At 34.7% G+C, this 25,247-nt stretch overlaps 1 protein-coding gene across 1 annotated transcript; it reads right to left on the reverse strand.

Annotated features, from left to right (window-relative positions):
* Positions 1 to 16,165: 16,165 nt before the first annotated feature.
* Positions 16,166 to 23,576, reverse strand: LOC114262385 (subtilisin-like protease SBT5.6). The gene is made up of 8 exons (XM_082887491.1): positions 23,352 to 23,576; positions 21,495 to 21,683; positions 20,746 to 20,857; positions 19,709 to 20,258; positions 19,043 to 19,137; positions 18,254 to 18,587; positions 17,061 to 17,274; positions 16,166 to 16,960 (listed from the first exon to the last, which is right to left on the reverse strand). The coding sequence occupies exons 2-8, from the start codon at positions 21,679 to 21,681 to the stop codon at positions 16,428 to 16,430; spliced, it is 2,025 nt and encodes a 674-aa protein (XP_082743617.1). The 5' UTR covers positions 21,682 to 21,683; positions 23,352 to 23,576; the 3' UTR covers positions 16,166 to 16,427.
* Between the last annotated feature and the right edge of the window lie 1,671 nt (positions 23,577 to 25,247).

Below are 25,247 nucleotides of genomic sequence, written 5' to 3' on the forward strand. Positions count from 1 at the left end.
ATTTTCATCATATTGGCCACTGATTTGGGTGTGGCCGAGGCCCATCCATCTTGCATTGTGTATGCCCTATAGTCCATGTTATCGCATGTTTGATCATTGCATTGCATATGCCTCGTTCATAACATTGCGTATGTTAGTGTATTGTGTATGCATGCCATATAATCCATGTGCGTTGAGTATGCCATTGATTAGTTCATAGCATTGTGTATGCCATTTGCGTGCTTGCATATCATTCCGTGCATCTTCGCATCACTTAGTTGCATTGCATTTAGATCGCATGCTAGAGTTGCATTTGTCCATACATTGTTTGTTGCATTGTGTTTGAAGTAGGGTTTAGTCCAAACACGGAAAACGAGGGATGTTTCGTACTCAAAGTGACGAAACGTGCCTTGATTCTTAGTCACCAACACTCTTGACTATCCATGATAAAGTTGTTGGCTTTAGGTGTTTACATGTGCATTTATTTCACATCGAGTCGTGCAATTCGACTCCTCAGCCATCATGCATCGGGATACGTGATTGATGGCCCGAGAATCGAGGACTACACTCCCTAGAGCTTATGCAATGACGGGGAGAGTGGTCGGGCACACATATGTTGAAAATACTTTGCTTTCTCCCTCTCTTGCCTTTGTTGCAGAAAAAGCAGAAACCAGGAGAATGAACTGGTCGGCCGACCAGGTTTTCTGGCAGCCCGACCACTTTTTCTAGTCTTCACCACCAAGGGTGGTCAGCAAGAGGTCTCCCTTGCCCATAGCTGGTCGGCAGCCTTCCCACAGATTCCCAGGGTGGAGTTTAATCTCCTTGGAGCTTTGTGCAAGTTTCTGAGTTCAATTGCAAAAAAAGGCGAGTTGAGACATCGCGATGGATTTCCCGACAAGGCGACTCGAGCATGCATGCATCCTTATCATTCAGAACAGAGCTGAGGCAGTCCATTTCATGTAGCTTGCATGCTAATTTATTTGGTTCCTTAGTTTAATTTGTTAATTAATTAATGTTGTGTAATATTTAGCTGTAATTCGTTATTCATCTGGGTTGTGTAATAATTAGTTTAATTAGCTTAAATTAGCTAGTTGGTTGTGTCTTATTCATTCGGACCCTCCGAGAGAAGGCAATGTTGTAATAAGTGTGCGTGTGTGTGATGCTTGTCTTCCCACCCCACGTCTTTCTCCCCTTTATTTACCAGCTTATGATGGTTAGTTTTAGGGCACGTTTTAATTAGCATCCTTATGCTCGTATGTTTGCATCCATTCATTTGTTTTGCATGTACCGGGTTCGGCGCATCATACTAATTGCATCGTATTTCAATTCCAAGTTGAATACATGTTACTTGTAGCATCTCATATGCCATCTTAGAATAGCCAAGCCTATCTTAGTTGTATTCTTGCATATGTTGCATTAGGTATCTCAGCATAGTTAGGATTCATGCATGTTTTCTAATAAGCTTGTTTCTTTGGCTCGGAGTACTTGGTAAGTGTTTATGCTTTAGCATCCTTGCATGCGTGTGAGTGACTTCCATGATAGCATGCTTACCATGAGGCTATGTGCTTATGTGATATAACTACCTGAATGCCTCTGGGTGAAGGTTGGGTTGCTTGAATTGGAATAATTCGTCGAAACTCGTGTTTTAGCCTACTTGTGAGTAGCAAACTTCAATCCATTTTCAAAACAAACGGATATGCGATGCTTTGTTCCAACTTAGGCAATCTAGTCTATACTTGTATGTTGTGCGCATCACATAGTAATTCTAGGTTAATAACCGGAATAAGAGCACATGTGTTTTCAAAAATAAGATATCATGCTTAGTAGTGGCTGATCTTTGATCGGGCGAGCGGGGGTGCTCATGAAATGACCTTCCCCAATCGTACCCAAGTTCCCGAGACGAGACAACTTTGGTGATGACGGACACATGGCCTTAGGCACGAGTCAGGGTTTCCTAAATTCCCCCAAAATAAAATATTTAGGTGGTGACTCCGTATCTGATGAAGCAATCCATGTTTGGCACTTCTTTCTAAAATCAAATTTTCAAAACGATTTGCCGGATTTGGACTCTTTAGTAATTTATCGATCTTGCATTGCACTTTGCGAGATTAGATTCAGAACCGTGACATTTGAGTCCGAACTGTAGTGAGCCCAATGAACAAAACAGGATTTTTTTCGGGACGTTTGGGGACGTCTACAGGCTGTCAGATAAACTACAATAACGACAAGTATATTAAAAATCACTCATGAACATATACAAAGAATAAGACAACTAAAATTTAGGTATTTAAATTTCATACCTCGCCCTCTATCATCCGGTCAAGCTGGTCTCTATACACGACGACTACGTGGGTTGATACGACCTCGTGGCCCATGTCAACCCTCCACCGGCTACCTCGAGGTCCGGCTGGCAACTGCATGTCTCCCTGGCCGATGGGAAGCTCACCAGGAGTAACCACTTGCCGCCTAGACGGGGCAATGCGAATCAATCTCTCCCACGGCCAAATCTATAATAGTTTGAACGCAATTACAATACTGATATATGCCATACAATATGAATTGACATGTAATAAAATTCTTACAAACCTGTAGCAAGACAAGGGGTCCTCCGATCTCTTTCGCACCCACCTGAGCTGCTCGACATAGCATCCTATACAGGCATGCCAAAGCCGCGCCACCCCAACTGTAATGGTCGATCGCGTCAATGTCTCTCAATAGTGGCAAGTACATCAGCTTCAGCAGGTTCTGTGATTTATTAGAGAGAAATACCCCCCCAATAAGCCACAAAATATATGCTCGGGCATGCTGCTGTACTAACTCATCTGGAGCCTGATCTGGAAGAGGACCAAACTGCTCGGCCAGCCACCTCACCCTCAATCTACCTGCCTGTAAGTCTGCAGGTGTAGGTGCTACTCCCAATAGCTCAGCACATAGGGCTATCCATTGCTCCCTCGTCAATGATAGGTTAACTCCAGTAACTGCTCGCCCATCAATCCGTAGACCATATAGGACAGATACGTCCTGCAATGTGACGGTGGCCTCCCCGATCAGGAAATAAAATGCATGAGTCTCTGTACGCCACCTCTCGACGAGAGCAGTGATGAGTGGGTGGTCCAGTCTAATATGGCCTATACGATAGACACCATAGAATCCCGCACGTAGTATACACTGCAAGACTCTATGGTCCAATGGATGCTCCCACAGGCCGGAATCTCCCCGCCGGCATGTCAACACGGTGCGTGCGTCGTCCTGCATAATAGAATGACTAGTTTAAATTGTAACATAATCACATAATATAAAACAAAATGCAGGGTATTTTCATTGTAAGCGTAAAGTCCAACAAACGTTATTGTATACCGGATCCTCCCATATACTGTCAGCTCGATGTGGATGACTAAAAAGTGGGACCTCATCAGGTAGATGTGCCATGAAGCCTGTACAAGTGAAATACTAGATCATAACAATAAAAGTCTCATTTAATCATAACAGGAAAACTGTAATTATTCAATAAATTACGATTTGTAAAAGAAAAGTTTGCTCATATTTACAAATTTATATTTGTGTGACACCATATATGGAAGCAATTCACTAAAATGTAATTAATTTTTATTTCAAAAATCTTTATTGGTGAGCATGTAATTTAACTATAACAATTAAACTCTAATTATTCCATACCTGATGGAGATTGAAAACCAAATGTGGTCGATTATTTTAAAATTATCAATTTGTGTGCCACTAACATGGAAGCAATTCACTAAAATCTAAAATTATCAATTTATATGCCATTAAATATGATAAGCAATTCAACAGAACATATCGTTATCTATGCTATAACTAATATAGAAATCTTTTACAAAATAATTTTAGGGTCTCAATTACATAATCTTAATAATGACCAGTAACATGTAGATAGTTTTCCTACATAAATATTTGCGAAAAAATTGAATGGGAATTTTTTTTTCAATAATAGGTTGCTAATTACATTTATGGCATATTTGACAAAACTTAATTATTGATTTTGTAATGGTAAAAGTTCCAATAAAGTATAAAATTTGTAAATTACCTAGATCTGATTCGTAAATTGTAAATGTAAAAAATGCTTGCAGCATTCGAAAATATTAAATTTATTCATAAATAATAAATTTTTAAATGGTAGAAGGACTATGTGATTTTCACTAAAATTTTGTAATAGACATTTTCAATCAAGTAGACAATAAAAAACTTAGGCCTATATGGTATAGCTAAATGTTTTTGCATACATATTTAGTTTAATTTATTTGTTTAGTATGTTAGTTGTAAATTTTTTCAAGGAAATCAAACAATTACAATATATAAAGAATTAAAAATTAGAAATGATCTATTACAAATAAAAAATGATCTATTTAAATGTACAACCCCGTTTACAAATAAAGAATTAAAAAATAAAGAATTAAATGATTTATTACAAATAAAGAATTAAAAAATGATCTATTACAACATGTAACTATTACATAGTCTTCATCGACCAAGTCGCACCAGACATGTTCGTCTATCATGACCTGTCTGTTGGCACTCACTGCAACGAGCGGTCAAATGCCTATCTGATATATCCATCTCATTCGGAATACGAGACATAGATGTACAACCCCGTTTTACTTGTCGCAAACGAAGTACATTAGGCATTAAGGTCCACTGCGGATCATCCCAATAATCTTGATGCGGTATTGGATAGAATTTAGTTTCCCAAACCCTCATGTATACAGGAAGCCTATATACTAGATCAATGTACTCGAATGGATTGTCACCGCATTCAGACATCACAGCGAGCATATGGGAACATGGATAGTGTCTTATCTCATATTTCCCACAACTGCACGTGGGTTGATTCATCCGCACAATTTGTGTATTGCAACCTCATCCATGGCAAAAAAATGTTTGCACCTCAAATATGCGGCGGGGCCTATCAGACAATATTGATACAAACTAATCAAGTTCATGTCTTTAGGTGTACTTAACTTCACAACATAATAAGAACAATTTAGTTTACATTACAAACTAACCTACCATGTGATATCAACTTGAAAGTATTTCCTCTTGCGATGCCATCCTCAATAGTTTTTTGCATCTCTCTAGGGTATTGGAACTCATTTCGTACATCTATTTCAGCTTGGGCTCCTATCTCGTCAAAATATTTTACGAGCCGCCGAAATGTAAATTCAACTATAGCTGAGATAGGTAAGTTCCTTGCACCTTTCAAGACGCTATTGAAGCACTCTGCATCATTTCTAGTCAATACCCCCCACCGATATCCACCATCATACGCAAGGGCCCACTCTACAGGATTCATCTTGTGAACCTAATCAATGGCATCTTGGTTAATAGCCTGTATCTGTTCTAAGTAACTATTACACTTTTGTCGTTGATGAGCACTCCCTGCTTTCCATAGAAGTTGTTTCAGTTCCGTATTTTTGAACCTAGTGTTAAAGTTACTACAAACATGTCGAAGGCAGTGCCAATGATATCCAACAAATTGGAGCGAGGGATTCAGCCAATGCCGCCTCACAACAGCTAAAATGCTCTCAGCTCGATCAGATATCAAAGTCACTCCCTGTCGGTCTATGACAATATGTTCCTTGATATTTGAAATGAAGAACGACCAAGACTTCAAACTCTCCCTATCGATAACAGCAAATGCAAGCGGTAATACTTTGCCATTGGCAGTGACAATCATTGTTACAAGCAACACACCAGTGCATTTCCTGTATAAGAATGTACCATCTATGGTTATAACAGGCCTACAATATCTGAATCCATCAATGACGGGTTTGAAAGACCAGAAAACAAAGTGGAAGACGGGCATAATGGTTGTACCTCCGGTATATCTATGCTTCCATTGCACGATGGTGCTAGGATTAGATGTTTGTAATGCATGCATGAATTTAGGCAACAGCCTATATGATTCATCCCAACCCCTGAATACCATTCTAATTGCCTTTGCCCTTGCATGCCACGCCTTCTTGTATGATATACTATAGTTCATGGTCTTTTTGATATCTTCGATGACATTCTTAATTGGCATATCAGGTTCATTCTGCATACAACAATACATATGAGTCAGATTATTTTGGTGTGAACACTATAAACAAAAAAATATGTATATATATGTAAACATTTATTTTGTATACTCACCGCAACTTGTCCCAAAAGATGAAAAGCAATGTAACTGGAGCTAATATTAGTGTGGTCCCTGTTCATTCGTGGGTATAAACATTGGTGAGGACCCCTATACTGCTTTATTTCAAAAAGACCATGTTTCCTACTGAGAGATGCACGCAACCACCATCTGCAATCGTGCTTGCAAGCACACACCCAAACGTCTCGCTTGGAGTTTACGACTTTATACTCTCGATTATTTGTTGCATGGTACAATTTCACAGCATGTACGAGTTGCTTCTTATCAACGAAAACCATCCCTTTGTCCAACTCTGGATTTTTAGCGTTTCAGATTCGGTTACGGGGAACAACATCGTGGTTATTAATGTCAAAATCACCACCCATATGAATGTTTTCATAGAAAGGGATTTCAGGTCTAGGTGGAGTGGGGGCATTGTCAAGGTCAACGGGAGCGTCGGCATCATCTTCTTCATCATCATCATCTGATCCGCCTAATAAATTTTCTTCATCGCACATTTCATTCTCATCATTCTCTACGGCGACATCAGGACCGTACATGTCACTGTCAGCAAACTGCACATAATTCACCGTTTCAGCCATATTGCCAGCAACTTCAACTGGAGTGGTATGATGGCTGTAGGTGGGCACATCTTCTGTGTTATTGTGAAATTCAGTCTCATATCCACCACGTGAACTTGATTCTACACCACGGCCCTCAAATGTCTGTTGTGTGTAGCTCACTGCATAACATTCATCTGATTCATACATAGGAGACTGAAACGCTGTTGTGTCAATCCCATGTGTCAGCAATGTAGTGAACGGATGAGAATCCATCTGTGTCATATACGGGACATTATGTACAACCTCTTTATCAATGTACACTTCCAAACAATTTGGTGGTTGGAAACTTCCATCGATACTTAATACGATGTTCAACGCCTCATCGCCATTGATCGGTAATATCTTGTATTTGCTAGTTGCTTGCCACTGGCGATAAGGATATCTACATTTGAAGATCAATCGGACAGTTTCCCCGTAACTTGCCACCTTGGACATAAACATCTCCTCCAAATTGCTAAGCATGGTGCCAAGTTGCACCCCATATATCTCTTTCGGCTCAGCATCATATGACACACCTTCATCGGGATCCCGAATTATGTTCCCCCCTCCAGTAAAAGATAATTGCAACAGTTGCCATATACTTGCTTCAATAAAACAATAAATATTAAAATATCAACAATATACATATATCGAATTTTACTTCTAAAATAATTATATGAATTTTAAAACATTCAATTACAATTACTTGTGAGGCAATAACTTTATTTAAGTAATCAGCAATTGTAATTCAACAATCATTATTCATTTTTTAATTAAAATATGAGTTAAAATAAACCTTATGTTTTGGATTTTTTAGCTTTTTAAGAAAAAAGCTTACAACACACAAAGAATGTTGGTTTGTTTGGACATAACTGTCTATGGAGCTCCTGTGTTCTGCTTTTTCCATTATTTATTATGATTAACATCATGCTCTTGTGCACGGTAAATGTAAAATTTTCTTTTTCCATGTTTGTTCTTCTTTGTTTTGATAATATTTCAGTGTTGATTTGATTTTTGTAAATTAACCTGCTTTTATTTTTGTGTTAGTTATTTGAATTTGTTCAGGCGGACACTTAGTGAAGGAAGTTGTGGGAGTCAAAAGACAATTTATATTTTCCTATAAGTGACATTTTCCTATAAAAATCAGCCCTCTTGTTTTTGTCAATTTATATTTTCCAGGGTAGAAGGAACTGTAGAGGTGAAACATTACTTCAATTTATATTTTGTCACATTTTTATTTGTGTCTCAATTTGTTTATTACTGTTTATTTTCTCATTTTTTCTCACTTATTTTTATTCATATAAAACAACAGCTAAGATTTCTTCTCTACGTGGAGTTTTTTTTTACTTCCTATGTGGAGACTCTTATCTTTTCTGCGTCAAGGTTCTTTGTTGTCATTGCTCTCTTGTCTTAATTCATAAAAAACATCAAAATAACTATACTTCTTGTCTTAATTCTTTGTTGTCATTGGTCTTTTTTTTTTTCTCATTCTTTTTGAGGTTGGATATGCTTTGTTCATATGATCTTTTTTGGAATTCATACACATGTATAGATGTCCTATACAAAAATGTTTATTGAATTTGAAACAAAAAGAAATTTTGAATCACATAGCAGCAATAACTTCAGATCTTGAATAAGTCTAAGAATACAAAAATGGTTATAGAACTGTACACAAAATGTATATAGATGGATAAATTTTTTCAAAATAGTAACAAACTCTATAAAATTTTATGCGTATATATGTATTCAATTTTATGATCAATTTTGTTTGTTTATAACAAAACTATAAGATTTTTAGCTAGTGACCCATTTTGATTTACAAGATCTGTAAAGGGACAATTCCAAAGATTACAGTCAGGGCAGAGTTTAGAGGAAGATCAGATATATGCATGCGCATTATTCAGTTTCTAGAGACGGTGTGTTTGGTTTGTGTTTATATAGTAGTTTTTGATATAAAAAGTATGAAAACTTATTTGGTTTGCCTTTTTTCAGAAATGGTTGTGGAAAATTGTTTTGGGGAGAGAGTTTTACAAAAAGTGATTGATTTGATGTGTATGAGAGAAAGTTATTTTGGAAAGTAGGTAACCAAACAAAATTTTGAGATTTTTTTTAAAAAAATTTGTTTGGTTTGATTACTCTTGAAAATTTATTTGTAGAGAAATTTTCCCTAAATTTTTTATGAAAAACAAACCAAACAAGCCCATTATTTCTATGATTTGAATCCATAACACTCGAATTATAATAGATTTATTTTATTTTATATTATTATCAGCATAATAAAACAACCTTACCATTGCGACAAGGGCCTCCCTCCCTCGATATGATCAATTTTTAAAAGGCATTCACTCCAAATAAATAAATAAATAATAATGACTTTACACAACCGTTAATTTAGGCAATGATTTAATCGTACGCATGTAAGTGAGACTAATTTAAAAAACACTTATTTTGTTATCTTTTCATAAATCTTGACCTATTTTTTAGTATTTTGGTAAAGTAGACAGATATATCACACATTTAAAAACACTTTATTCTATCAAGTATTCTTTTTATTCAGTGATGGTGGACAAAATTGGACAAGTCATACAAACATCTTAAAACATAGTGTAAGTTTTATATGAAATTATTATTTTTTTCATTGAGTTAAAATAAATCGATTGATTTGGACAATATAAAATAGAGGTTTCAAATATTGTTCTTAATTTTTTAAAACTGGTGATCCAATTCTTCAGATTTATGGACAATTAAAGATAAGTTAATTTGATTTGCTCAAACTTGTGCCATTAGGGACCATAATGACAAAGTTATTTCCTATGTGAAATGGTAACTCTCGTCCACTTTTTAGAGGTCATAGAGGCTTTATTATGAAATTCAAACAAAAAGCTCATTTTGGCTTGTTCTAAAAAGTAAGAAAAAAATTTAATTTATTTACTCTTTTTTTTTCTTAAACATACAAAAAAAAATTAAAAAAATAGAGAGATAATATAATCAAAATAAACCAATAAAGTAATTTTTTTCATGTTCTCAAAAGAGGTTTGTGCCTTGGCTTATGGGCTTATGTTGGTGGTTAAATCTATGTAGTAAATTTTGGACAGTTATCCATCTCAATCTATTGGGCCATTCGTAGCAATTATTTGGTATTATGAAACACAGGCTTACCCATCAAAGTACTATTTTTTTTTTCCCTTCTTACCTAGGAAATTTCTATGGACTATTAATTATAATATTTTAAGACTCTTTTGATGCATATATTATAATTAGTGTATGCCTGTGCCTGAAGGCACGGTGCAATTAATAATGACTTCTAATTATATAAATCAAAATAAAATTATTAAAACATAATGTTAAGATTTTCCTTTTCAATGGTGGTGGACAGTCACAAAGCGGAAGTGGCGATGAGTCCCTTCGTTCAATACCCATTTCAAAAACTTTTTCAAATTTTCTTAAGTTTTGTGAGGAAATTTTAATTTCTACTATAATGCTATTATATGTATTACAAATTCAGCTCATTAAATTTTTTTTAATTTTTATTAAAAAATTATAAAATTAAATGTTAGTATTTTATGATGAAATGTCTTCAAATTATTCTAATATCAAAGTTAATATTTTTTATAAAAATTATTAATTTTATTGAATGTATAATAAAAATAATAAATGATATAGCGGTTTGGTTTGAATTTTTAAATTATTTTTTGATTTTTTGGAAAAAATATAAATAAATTTGACAAAAACAAGTTGTTTGGTTTGATTTTCCAAATAGTTGTGGAAGAATATGGCACCTCTCAAAATTCAGTTTTTTTTTTGTTAGTTAGCTTGGAGGGGCAGAGTAAAAACATCAATTTTCTACATAGAATTGGGGTGTTGGATAACAATGCTAGCACTTTGTCTCTCTTTTGCAGGAAGGAAATTGAAACTGTCAACCATGTACTTTTACATTGTCCACTAGTATGGAGAGTATGGTTTGGATTTTTGAATTGGTGGGATTTGTGTTAGGTATGAGCATCCCCATCTATCCCCCTAAATTATTTCCTTATCTATGTTATGGAGTTGGAGTTCCATTATATCACCTCACTAGCTCCCTTGTATCATATCCTAAACTAATATTTGCTATTTTTCTATTTTTATTATTGTTATTATTATTTTGCTTTGTTTTGTTTAGGGACTACAGTACACATTTATAATTTTTATTTCTTTTAAATTTATTATTAAAAATAATATTTTAATAGAATAGAAAAAAAAATTAGGAATTTGTTAATAGAATAGAGAAAGAATAGAGAATTTGTTAAGAAAAATAGATGAAAAAGACATTTCTAAAATAGAGAATAAATTTTTTAATAATATTTTAAAGTAAAATTTAAGTAGTCTAATAGAGATGATCTAATACCTGGATGATGTTAAAGCAATGTTACAATGGGGAGCAAGTGTTAATTTAAAGAAGAAACTGAGTATTGTTCCAAATTGTGCCATTAATATTACTGTGTTTAATATCGAAATTAAGGAATGATATTGCGTTTATAATGGGGGTCATCCTAATTATGCTGACTTGGCCTAGGTAGATAGCTCCGCATAGCTCATAGTGCCTATGATAACATTGTGCCTAGCCTGTCTAAGAGCTCGGCCCAAGTCTGTGAACATTTTGAACAAAGTTTGTGTGGAACTCAACCCAGTCTAAAGTGGTCGGTGTGATTATGTTAAATTTGTAAGATATTATCTTAAGAGATGTGAGTGTAATTTATCCGATATGTTTTGATTTACGAATAGAAATATATAATTTATAAAATATATCTAAAACAACAATTATAATATGTATAAGAAATGTATCAAACTCTAAGATTGATTACTTAATTAGTCATTTTATACCTTTTGTTTTATTTAGTCATTGAAATGAGATAGAATGACATAAAAATGGTCATTTTTTAGTCTCCCATCTAGAATCATTATTCCCTTATAATAATAAATGATTGTTCCATTTATAATAAATTTTTGTCTTAATAAATCATTAAGACAAATAATAATTTTTAATGATTTTAAAAATATATTTCAATTACCAATTCTCATAAACTAGAAGCATCAGCGGTTATATGAATTTCATATTATGAATTTCAATTCTCAATTCTCAATTATATGAATTTCATAATATGACATTACCAAATCTCAATTATATGAATTTCACTTCTCATAATTTTATTCTTAATTAAAAAAAAAATTCCTTTTATTAACAAGCAAAAAATAAAATTTCCAATTCAACAAATATGGGTTGGTTTATTCACAATTCAAAATTCTAAACCCTAATTTCAAAAAATATAAACAGGATTCACAATTCACAATGCAAAAAATATAGACACGATTCAAAATTCAAAGCCCTAATTTCTGAAACCCTAATCCTAATTTATTATTTCACATTCAATTGAAAACCCTAGAAAATTTTCACAATTCAAAACCACAACATTTTACCAATTCAAAACCACATATTCACATTTTCACAAACACAATAAACACATAAAATTCAAATAAGACAGAGAAAGATGCCATACCAGCGAGAAAGAGCAACCCACGGACGGAGAGAGAGAGCAGAGAGAGAATGAGAGCAGAGAGAGAGAGTCTGAGAGCAGAGAGAGAGCTAGAGCGAGAGCGAGAGTCTGAGAGAAGAGCAGAGGGGAGAACGAGAGTCTGAGAGCGATAGTAAAAAAAAACGTAAGTGTAAAAAACATGATTGCAAATGAGGGGGCTTGCGAGGTTTTATATAAGTTGTAAAAGCGTGGTTACGAACCACGCTTTCATTTAAGCACGGATATTACATTGTTAAAAGCGTGGTTACAATCCACGCTTTTTGTTTTCAACAGTGAAAGCGTGATTGTGAATCACGTTTTCTTAAGAAACCAAATATGCACAGTGAAAGCGTGCTTTGGAACCACGTTTTCTTAAAAAAAAAAAAAAAATTTATAAGCATAGTAAAAGCGTCGTTTGAAACCATGTTTTTTTTTAGAAAACAAATTTTGGTTAAAAGCGTGCTTTCTAACCATGTTTTATGTATAAATGAAATTTTCTTAAAAGCGTGGTTTGCAACCACGCTTTTACTATTTCATAAATTTTTCGCGGAAGGGGCCTATAAATAGTGAAAACGTGGTTTGTAATAGCGCTTTAGCCTAGTTTGAGAATTCCGTCCAAACTAGGCCTAGTTTGGGAATTAAGTTGCTAATTTGGCTTAATTTGGGAAAAGCCTCAAGAAAATTGGTTCCAGTTGTTTCATATGGATACTCAGTGCCGAATGAAATATATTTATCCAGATACTTAATTCCAAACATGTGAAGTTTGTTCAGATACTCAGGTCTAAACCATAGAAAATTGGTTTCAGTTGTTTCATATGGATACTTCAGAGGTTTTTACCTAATAAACCCTCATGTCTCGTCGATATGAGCAAGGAAAAGCACCACTTGGCACCCAGTAAACCCCACGTCTTGTCGATGCAAGTGTAGAATGGCACCTAATAAACCCCCATGTCTCATCCATACGAGCATGGAAAGGCACCACTTGGCACATATTAAACCCCACGTCTTGCCGATGCGAGCGTGGAATGACACCTAATAAACCCCATGACTCATTGATACGAGCATGGGATAACACCATTTGGCACCTAGTAAACCCCACGTCTTGCCGATGCAAGTGTGGAATGGCACCTAATAAATCGCCATGTCTTGTCAATACGAGATGGAAAGGCACCATTGGTATTTATTAAACCCTATCACTCGTCGATACGAGCATGGGATGGCACCACTTGGCATTTATTAAACCCCATGACTCGTCGATACAAGCATAGGATAACACCACTTGGCATTTAAATCTCCATGACTCATCAATAAGAGCACGGAATGGCATCATGTGTCATCTATTAAAACCCCATGACTCGTCAATATGATCATGGGATGACACCACTTGCCATTTATTAAAGCCCATGACTCATTGATATGAGCATGTGGTAGCACCACTTGGCATATAATACCTCCACGACTCATCTATACAAGCATGGAACAACACCACTTGGCCTTTAATAAACCCATGACTCGTTGATAAGAGCATGGATTGGCATCACTCGAACCACACTGCAGTGTGTTATTTGGAATAGCTCTCCTTGGAAAAATTTCCAGGATTGGCACAACCTGGAAAAGAATAGAAAAAAAATTGGCATAGGTACGACAAATATGGCAGGTATCGCCCGCTCTCCTATTCTTAGAATGCATGCTGGGAAGATTGCTTAAGTGCTTGTTGCACACACTCACTCACGTATAAATTGTTGCAAAACTGCCCCCGAACTACACTAACATGATTCCTTGCATCAATGATATGTTGGCAACTTGCGAGTTCGATCACTTGCATGAATGTATGGCACTGTCTTAAGCCTTAGGGTTATGTCAACCGGGATGGTCTCAGATCTTTGATATTCACTTCCCTTCACTTCATGATTGTTTGAGTTCTGTCAAAGAAGGGCAACTATAGACACTCCATTTTGATTGACCCTAAAACTTTGGGAGCTTGCAAGCCTTCCGATGATAAAATGGTAAATTACTTCATCCTTAGAATGTTGAAGGATGTTTGAAATTAATGTGTAAACTCGTTTTGGCCAAAATCTGACTTCTTGCGAAAATGACCATTTTATCTCTGAACCTGTTTTTGGCTAAAAAATAAACTTTTGAACCCCGAGAAAGAGAGATAAGCCTAATTGTGCTTTGATCAAACGTATTTTCCAAAATTAGTAACCGGTTTTATCAAAAACATTGATCAGAAGAAAATTCAGACTTACTTGGGCCACAAGCAAGCTAAGAACATGGAATGCATGCGGGGATGACACGTGTACCATGGAAAAGGGTGTTTGTGCACCTTATCTGTGCATGCACACATCCAAGCGTGATAGAGTTATTTTTGAAAACTCAATCTTGGTGCATTTTTTTTTTTTTTGTGAGAGGCAGAGGGACAAAGCAATGGAACCCTAGAATAGGCTCCAAAACCTTCTCTTCTCCCTATAGAAAGAGCCCCTTACCCTCTCTTTCAAGGGGTTAAGGACTTGAGGCATTTTGAGAGCACTTGAGAGCTAAACACCACTTTTTCTTCTCCTCTTTGCCTTAGCCATGAAATTCCCTTACCTACAACAACTCTAAGCCTCTGCAAGTCATCATAAGGCCTGAAGAACTTGAACTAAGTCATAACCCAAAGCTTGAGGGAGGCTTGTAAGCAAGAAAACCTTTGCTTTCTTGCTATTTTCTTTGCGTGCCTTAGGTTTATATAAACCAGTAAGTAAAACTCTTCTATTTCTTATATTTCATTACCTTTTAGTCTCTTATCTTAGTATTCAAAACATGATAGGATATTAATTCATCCTCTCATCATGTAGTTTATTCATTTTATTCGCTTTTTTGCCTCCTTTTGCATGTTTTCTTTATTTTATTAGAACAACATATTTTAGGCTTCATTTAATCGCATAATAATCAGGCATAGTCCGGCTTGATCATCATGTAATTTTCTAGTATTTTTTCTTTTTTTTGGGTAGTTGTATTTTATGCATAATCGTCATGTTGGTAGCCTCAAACCAGGACTCGGATCATTCTTGTATGTTAGTTGTATCTATATAGGGTCATATTTAATTTATGTATTGCATGAAAGAAGCATAAGTGGGCATCTGGGTAAGTTTTCTTCACCTTCTTGGCATGTGTGTACTATTTGCATTGTCTTTTGAATAATGCAAATCTATAAGCTCTTTATGTACAAAATTGTGTGCTTTGTATGTTTTGATGAATATTGTGTATTTTAGTTTACGTTTAAGGCCATGGATTATCAAAAATCCACTTTTAATAAAAAATTTCTTTTTGTGAAATATATATGCCTTTATTCATTCAATTTAAAATAGATGATATTCATTTTTACTCAAATCACATAATTTTTAGGTTAGTTAAGGGTTTTAGGGTTTAAAATGGATTGTATGAAATAATTAACTACTAAAATCATAAAATAAAAAGTGAGTAGAGGCCAATTTTCGGATTGGGCAAAATGGGGTGTCTCCATGAAAATGGTCTTCCCCTTTTTTACCTAAGCTCCCAAACTCGGAATTTTCTTGGTTGTGACGGCCTAGGCCTTAACTTAGTTTTCATTGTTAAAGGTTTCTTAATTCCCCTTTAAAAATTAAGTGGCGACTCTTTATTGGTCAAAAGAAGTCAGTGTGGGAAGTAATGCCTTAGATTCGAAAAAGGCACGGCACCCGTACCTATGGACTTAAAAATATGGCTTTACGAGCTTAGGGTTGGGATTGGCCTATTTGGTTCTAATTCATTCCTAAATTTGGGTTCATTTTGTATATTCAAAATTCACGAGTGAATGAATAAAAAATTCTAACACAAAATTTCAAAGTGTATCACAAGAATTAGAATTGCGTATTCAATAATGAAAACTAAAAACACTGGACTTTATTTACATAAATATAAAATTACATCCATTATGTTATTAAATTGAAAACAAGAGAGCGATTGCATCACTACAAGATAAGTATATCCTAACTAGGTTGAAAACATACAGACTTGTCAAGATAATAATCTATTTATTCCATCAAAGAGAACCCTAACATATAGCATAAATTGACTCCAGTAGAAAAATAATATAAGAAGGGATTTGGGCTAAAATTTCTTATATTATTTTTTTCCCTATGAAACTTATGCAGATGAAACTGCAATGGGACTCCTTACTCTATGAACTCCATCACTCCACATGTACCAACCAAATGCATACTCGCCTGCCTTAGGCTTTGTTTTTGGCCTACTCTCCTCTTTGACTGTTATGAAGAAGTTTCTCTTCTCCCCTACTTCACTAAAAGACAAGATTGTTGGAGAGATCTCAACACAAAAACCTATAGGAGGTTTGAAGGTCAACGAGTATACACTCTTGCTTGCACCAACATTTGTGACAGTCCTCTTCACAGTAACGGTCCTCTTGAGTTTAGCTATTGCAAGAGATGGGTAATTAAGATTACTAGGTGAAGGTGGATGTTTTGGACATTTAAATGATGGATCGAGATGATAACCGGTGCTGCAAAGGAAGAGAAGGTAGTCTGTGTAAGTGGCATCGTAGACAAGGCCAGGATCTGCTGCATTAGCTGGTTGGAAATGGCCTGATCCATAGTGGAATGGGGTTGCCAGATTTCCAGCAGTGTCAGTTATTGGTGTACCCATGTTATTATTTAGTGTCGCTGCCAAAAAGTAAAAAACAAATAAGCAATAGAAATGTTAAACCCTAAAAGTCTTGAATGTGCATTTTGCATTCGTACATTGATATTGAAGAGTACGTACCAGTAGTCATCAATGCAGATCTTATAACGGCGCTACTCCAATCAGGATGTATGGCTTTTAGAAGTGCAGATACTGCTGCCACATGAGGGCAGGCCATGGAAGTTCCAGATAGTAAATTATAATTGACAACTCGATGATCAACATCAAGTTGTGTAGGAGAAATTGCTTCACTCCAAGCCGCTAGAATATTTAGTCCCGGAGCAGTAATATCAGGCTGCCAATAGAGCCATGGATCAAAATTTATTACTCTTCCACAGTGACATGATTTAACAGTTAACTTATCAGGGATTATTGTTGTAACGGTCCCGGTCTAAGCCTGACCTATATACGCTTTTACCACTTATGATAATTCGATCCATAAGACTATAGTTTAGTATTATCCTTATTGTCATCCTAATTTATCATTCCCAACTTTAGAATTTTTTAGAATTGGAGTGGTTTAGGTTTAACTTGTGAGAATTTGGAAAATTTCTAAGTTGCCTGTCAATCACAGCTCAGGGTGATCAATCGCTTCATCTGAGTTCTTATCTGAGTTTTTAGCTGTAACTGGCAATCGCAAAGTCACGTAAAGAGAGAGACCGCAAAGCAATCGCTTCACACTAAATTTTTAGAGTTTTCGAGTAGTAACTAGTGATCGATTTGCTTCATTGAGAACCAAATTTAAATTCTTCGGGCAGTGCATAGCAGTCATTGTGTGATCGCTCCCTTTTGTTTTACGATCAATCACTTTTGTAGTGCGATTGATTGCCCTGGCGAGAATGACTCAAGTCTGTTTTTCTTATTCTTTTTTTCTCGCTTTCTTCTCTCTTTGTCTCAGATTTTCTCTCTTCTCTCTCTACTTTCTTTGTCTATAAAATAGTTTGTAATACCATAAAAAGCTTCGATCTAAGCTACCTAGGGTTTGAGTTTGCCAAAATCTCGAGAACTAGCATCGTAGAGCACCTTGAGGGCTTCAACTTCATCGGAGTCAATTTTCGATTCACATACTGTCGGGATTTGGGAATTTCTTTCTCTTCTAGTGTAAGGTAGGGATTTTCTCTCTCTTGTAAATATAGATTGAAGTGTATATGTGGTATTTTCTTAGTTATAGACTCGAAAAATACATAGCGCCCACAGGTAGAAGAGGCAAATTATGGTGGTTAAGCCTGACTTTGTGACATTAAATTAATAATCAAATATAACAGCTTACGTACCTTAATAATATTAGGTTCAAGGCCATTTGGACCCAATGAGGAAAATGGAGCCATGAATGGTGCTGGTTTACTACCCAAAATAGTAGTTCCTGGGATTAATGTTGCCGTTGGATTCACATTAGTCCTCGTGTAATTGACAATTGTAGCTTTGTCATTCAGTCCTACTGCTGTTCCTGTAAGTAATTGAGCTCCGAGGATTCCGTAGGGGTTTACTAGGACGATACCTACACCTCCTACTCTTTTCACCTCCATAGCACTCTGGACATCGAATCCCAGACAGACAACAATCTTTCCTTTTACAAGCTTTGGTGAAAGGGTACCGGGGAGGCACATTCTGAAAAATTCAATCAAATATTTGAATGGTCACTCCAACAAAGAAGACTATTTCTAAAGTTTTTTTCTTCAACATTTCCAGAAATTTGGCAATAAAGTATTATTCCTAGCGTTTTTAAACAAACTCTGTAATTTGTACTATAATTCTCAGCGTTTTCTTCAACAAGAAGAAAAGCTTCGCAAATTTGGCAACAAAATAATATCATTTTGGTGAAGGATGTCAGACAATCATTGATAATTATTTTTTAGTGTTTTCTTTTTCTTGGTATTTACTGAAACTCTCCAAGTTATATCCTCCCTGCGGGTTTTTAGGAAACAAAACAATATTGTTTCCTTTCATTTAGACACTGTCTAGAAGATCCAATCAAATATTTAAGATCAAGTCATGAGATATTAAAAAAAAAACAAAACAAAAAATTGAATATAGAAATGTGAATGATTGGTAAAGTTTAGTACCCAGTTATATCCAGGGTTGTTCCTGGGAGTTCTGCATCTTGCGCATAAACTAGTTGGTGCATCCTTCTTAGTTTAAGCGGAGTGACTGTCTGTCCCTGTTTATTAAGAAGGCAAAATGAAAAATGAAAATTTGTGGATAAAATTATTGTAAATTTTGGGGATCAATTTGACTAAATTAAAAGATTGCAGACAAAAGCAACAAAACACGTTTTTTTCAAGGTTATTGGTTTAATTTGTCATTTAGTAAATGAAGGCATCAAGGATCTTTTCTCTTAGAGGATTCCCAAATCTCATTTTCCTTTCCCAACACAATCCCAATCATTTGATTATGCCTTGAGGATTACATAATCTTGAGATTTTCACATATACATGTAATGGTTGAGAGTGCTTTGAGATAAGGCGATGCAATGATTTAGGAGCAGAGGATCCAATGTCATATATATATATATATATACAACAATGATTTGTCCCCCCTTTTCTCCCCACCCCCTTTGACCCCCTCTCTCTCTCATTGGTTACATTTTCTTTTTCTTTTTCTTTTTTTTCCTGCTCCTCCAATCACCACCCGCCACGTGGCAAAGGAGGTGAGGGGGTGACCCCCAAAAAGGGGTCCCAAGCATTATTCATATATATATATATATATTGCGTGTAAAATTAGAGTATTACCTGAATTTTCATTTGATTTCCTAGCACGAGAGGTGAAGGAAAAACTCGATCAATGCTACTTGCAGCAACAGTGATGATCCATGGAGCCACATTAGTGACAGTACCAAAGTTGCCAGCACTACATGCCACTACAATGTTTCGCTTCGCAGCGTGCAATGCTCCAATTGCAATCCCGTCTTGTGTGTATGGAATGGGTAGACTAGTTCCAATGGAGATGCTAAGAACTTGAACACCATCGGCAATTGCATCATCAATGGCAGCAAGCATGTCATCTTCTAGGCATGCGTTTCCGTCAGATTTGGGCTGGCCTGGAAATGGCCAACATGCTTTGTATATAGCTAGTCGGACAAGTGGGGCCCCACCAGAGGCAGTACCATAGGCAAAGCCACCAATGGCAGAAGCATTCATAACTCTACGGCCTCCAACAATGGATGTTGTGTGGGTGCCATGGCCGTCCTTGTCTCTAGGTGACCGGTAGTCCTCTGTATTATTGAGAGGACCAAATGTTGCCTCATAACTCTTTATGTAGTATCGAGCCCCAATTAGTTTCCTACAACGTAAAAGCACATTTTAATAAACTCAAAATAAATAAATAATTGAGGAATAATTACCCGGTAGGGGTGTTGGCTGCATCCAAGATTTATACAATGCTACTAAACTTCGTTCTTGAAGTTTTTGTAGAAAAAAAAGAATATTATATCTTCTTGTAGTTGCACAAATTACAATTTACAAGTTTCCTAATTAACATATGATGTTTTCAAACTAATATCCATGTATGCGTGTTTGCCTGCCATTCACTTTTGTTTGGTAGGTCTGTCATGTTTCCTATGTAAATACAAAATCAGATTTGTACAAATTTATATCAAATTTGACATATTGTTCTTATACTCTCACTATAAATATAGCACTAGATCCTCTGTTCCAAAAGTGGTGTGTATTAAAAAATAAATTTAAAAAAAAAAAAAAAAAAAAACACAAGTGAAAGTGTTGTTCAAATTCGTTCTTGGTATGATTCCATTGCAACAGGAATAAATTACCTATTACAATGGGATTGGTTGAAAGCAACACCAGTTTGACATTTTCCTTTCCACGACTTTGGAATTGGTTCCATCCCTTCATCGCTGAAACTTTGTGACTCCGGCCATATACCTACACCATTAAAAAATTATATAAAATTAAATAGTACAAAGACAATAAGTATAGCCCTGGAAGATCAATCCGTCAATACAAATCAATTTTCTGTTAGCATTGCGCAAACGACAAAGGTGTATTCGAAGTGGTAAGGACCTCCTTTACGACACAAAGTCTGGATTTCGAGTCTTGTTCTCCAGATATACACTTATGTTGTAAATATTATTACCTTCTTAAAAATTAGTATAGTAAAAACAAAGAAAGAGAATAAAGAAGGGGAGAAAATAGAAAAACATAAAAGTAATTCATGGGCAATTCATGTAGTTTGGCTCACTTCAGAGCATTTGGATCAAAGAATGACAAAATGATTTAAGTGTTTGCGCCGATATTAGTAGATGGTTTCGAAAAATCCATGTCCAACTAGAAATAACCTAACTAATAAAATTCAATGTTATGCAGTGGCCTACTATAGATTCTGGATAAATTATTTGGTTTAAGCATTCAGCAAATTTATTTGTAAACATTAGGGTGACTAAATTTTGGTGAGTAATACTAATTTTTTTTACAAAGTCATCTTTCTGTTTGTTCGTGATTATTATTGTTGCATACTAATTGAACTCATTGAATAAGACTATAGTTTATATATCTAACTTACCACTATCGATCATTCCGACGATGACATCTTTTCCATAACTGGCTTTATGCAATAGTTCTTCATATGGATATGGATGGTTGGCCTCTCCATTACCTGCCTCAAGCAAGCTTATAAAATCCCATGATCTTGTGGTATGAAGCCTGTGCTTTTTTGGGTGGCTGCGAAACACTGAAACCACTCCCTTCATCTCTGTCAAGAACCACAACTTCCAATGTTAGGAAATGAACCAAATTTGTGTGTAATGGTATAGGAAGACAGATGGGTATCGAACATGGTATAGGGTATCCACAGTTTAAGCGGTATGTATTGGGTGATCGTAAATTTTTTTAAATAATTAGAAAAAGTAACTAAAACAATTTTATAGCAACAAACCAATTGATTTTGAATTATCGGGAACCAACTTACATACAAGTAATTTTCATTCTTACTAATATTTTAAGGTGCTTCTAAGTTAAAAGGTTAAAAGACCAATATATATCAACTAAAACATGCATGTCTTATGAATCAGTGGCGCACCTCTAGTGGAGCTAGGATGCCACGAACCTACCAAGTTTAGGAAAATTACACTACTACCCCCGTTTGTTTGCTGCTATCGCAGTCCGGACTTGACTAACAGTGATGTCATGTTAGTTTTATTTATGGAGGTCCGGATTCGTAGTTCTTTCGGACTATGAAGGGTCTTGGGCGAGCGGATTACGAGTTTGGGCGAGGAGATATTATTAAAAAATAGTCTATTCATCTTAGGGTGTTACTGGACGTCCAACCTGACATCTAGCTGTTTAACCGGCCAGTCAACCAATCAAGTGCAATTTTTTATTTATTTATATATATATATATATATATGTAGAGCAGCACATTTTGAAATAATGTTATTTAATAAATTGTGTTTTTTGTTGAGTAAAAACCATGATTTTTATTTGTTTTATTATTTTATATAAAAATAATTTAACAATCACCACACTACTAACTATCATCAAAACAAACATAAATTTACTTAATCCCCTCACCATCAATATTCTCCATTCTACCTCTGAAAACAAACGGGTCTATATTCATATGTATTTGTAAAATATATAATAGAATTATCTCTTAAGTTTTTAAAAATCATTTTACTAGCTCTATATTTCATTAATTTTTCGTAATGTATGATGAGATGATCTCTATCTATTCATATACTACTTAATAGCATCAATATGATGCATTCAATTTTATTTATACAATAGGTATATGTCACTTCTTTTTATTTTTCATTTTAAAAATAAAAAAAAGACATACTTTTATTTACTAGATTTTGTCAACCAACAAAGTGGCTTCACTAATAGTTCATAACTTTAGAAAAGAATTGAAAAAAAAAAATGTTCAATGAATTTTTTTTCCACATAAAGTAAATTTTTCACAGCCCTAATGTAAGAAATTACTTTCTATTATTATTTTTTACTCTATCACATTGGCCCTCCAGACATGATTTTTGGATTCACCCCTCTACCAACAAATATTTATAGGTTTGGCCATGTTTAGTGGACTGGACTAGTCCAGTTAGGACTCATGAGTCCACCACAAGTCTTATTTTATTAATGAGAATTGTTCATCCTTTAACTTATAGTGTGTAGATCATTAATTTAAAAAACAATTCTTATTAATTCTATAATTATAATCCGGCGATTCTATTATATTTATTTAAAAAAATGTAAAATTATAATTCTGAAAATAGACCATATTTCTTGAAGACACATATAGTTATTATTATTGAATCAATACGATATTTGACAAGAGAGAAGTTGCGTTCAATTTATATTATAAGCTATTGATGTACATTATGTTTGCAAATTCTAATTTTTTTAATGCAAAAACATTTACCTGATAATTTGAAAGCTTCATCCTGTGTGAGTAATGCCGAGAAGCCATTGATGACATTCTTGTAGCTGTAAATAAGAGAGGCCTTAGCTTCTTCTTTGGAACCCTTAACAGAGAACAGATACGAGTGATGATCGTCTTCAATTTCATGAGTCGTTTTCTCTCCACTGTGTTCTCCAAAGTACACAATATAGACCTGTCAAATACATATTTATCATGATAGTTCATAGTAAAAATCATGGAATAGAGAGCAGATAAAGGACAAATGAAGAAGTTGAGGCAAAACCTGACGTTGTTGAGGCTGCTCATAGTGTTGTGCAGATGATGACGAAGAGGCTGAGAGATAAAGAATGAGGAGGACGAGAAGCCAAAATTTATTGGAAGATTGGTTCTTCATTTTTGTTAGATTATTTTTTAAGATTGCTTGCTTCCACAGTTTGTTGGTGTACATTTGATATTAGTGTAGCATTTATATGTGGAGAAATGAACTTGACCTCGTCTTCCATTTTATTTATCATTATATTTAATTTAATAGAAAATGGACATGAAAGAAACTGCATGCGTGAGATGAATATGTAATAGATGCTACTCTTCAAATTAGGAGTCATGCTTGACCAAAAAAAAACAAAACAAGAAAGGAGTATTTATTTGGGAAAAGTTTGAATAAGTTCTGCTTTATCTAAAAAATTTTCATTGAATTGCATTTTAATATATGAATCAACATTCTCAGCATAAAGTTGATAGGTAAGCGAATTTTTTGGAAGGGGATGACTTATTGGATATTCTTTCTGTTTCGGCTATGTGAAGTGTTTTGCCAAGTTTTTCTTTCTTTCTTTTTCTTTATTTTCTTTTTTCTTTTTTTTCTTTTTCAACTGATAGGAGAGTAATTCCAATAAAGTGCAATTTTAATTGACTCAATTTTATCTTAAATTTGAAATTTTGTATCAATTTGATCTAATAAAAAAATAATTGTCACAATTTTTTACAAAGAATTCGCATGGGAAGTGTACATGTGCAAAATTAAAAATTTATAAATCTATCAAACTCAGCGAGTTAGCTCATACTCAAAAAGCTAACTCATATAAATAATAACATATATATAGATAGAGAAGAAGAAGGATAAGTGTTAATTATGTGATTTAATTTTGATAATATCTAAAATATTATTTGATAAGTTGTAATTTTTTAATGTACATATTTTATATTCTTTAACACAAAATATTATCTGTTTAAAATATATGTTGTATGATGTATTTATTATAAATATTATTTAAATCAAAATTACTGTGCAAGATCTGATTTTAAAAAATATTTTACAACATTTACTATTTACGTTTTGAAAAATACGGTTGATCACTATTTATCGTTTGACATGCTAGTTACTATGCAACATTTGAAAACCATAAAATTTGAAAGAAAATCAGGATCAGTCAGTGTGCTATAAACTTGACCTGGCAAATATTTTCAAACAAAACGTTGCTCTGTGTGCTATAAAGTTAAGACAAGGAGCATCTGCCTCAACGGATATAATTTTGTGTATATATAGAAATGTTTTGATAAGAGAAAAATAAGAAGTGTGGAAGAGAAAAATCTGTGATACTGAAATATTCTCAAATATTATATTGTGCTTCATTGAATTATATTTTCTGTGAGAAAATTTATTAAGAGTTTGAACAAAATTGTAAAAGAGTTTTCTATCCTTTAGTCATATTATTCTTGTAAAAAGAGAGTTTTTGTGAGTGACTTTTTTAGGATAAAATCACTTGAATTATGTGTGACTAGGCACCGAATTCTAAACTAGTCGTAGTGATCAGGATCAGTCAGTCGTTGTAAAGGTTCACTAGCACCTGTGAAGCTAGTGGTATAATTACTATTTGAAAAATAGTAGAGAAATTTCTG

Source organism: Camellia sinensis, chromosome 9, assembly GCF_055761805.1.
Source record: "Camellia sinensis isolate YWXY chromosome 9, ASM5576180v1, whole genome shotgun sequence".
In the NCBI taxonomy this organism is placed as follows: Eukaryota; Viridiplantae; Streptophyta; class Magnoliopsida; order Ericales; family Theaceae; genus Camellia; species Camellia sinensis.

Bases quoted from the DNA above. Each gene is read 5' to 3' on its own strand.
- LOC114262385 (XM_082887491.1), bottom strand. From the start codon at position 21,681: ATGAAGGGAGTGGTTTCAGTGTTTCGCAGCCACCCAAAAAAGCACAGG. The intron at 20,858-21,494 runs GTAAGTTAGATA...TTAATGGTGTAG, and splicing joins CGTCGGAATGATCGATAGTG to GTATATGGCCGGAGTCACAA. The intron at 20,259-20,745 runs GTAATTTATTCC...TTTACGTTGTAG, and splicing joins AACCAATCCCATTGTAATAG to GAAACTAATTGGGGCTCGAT.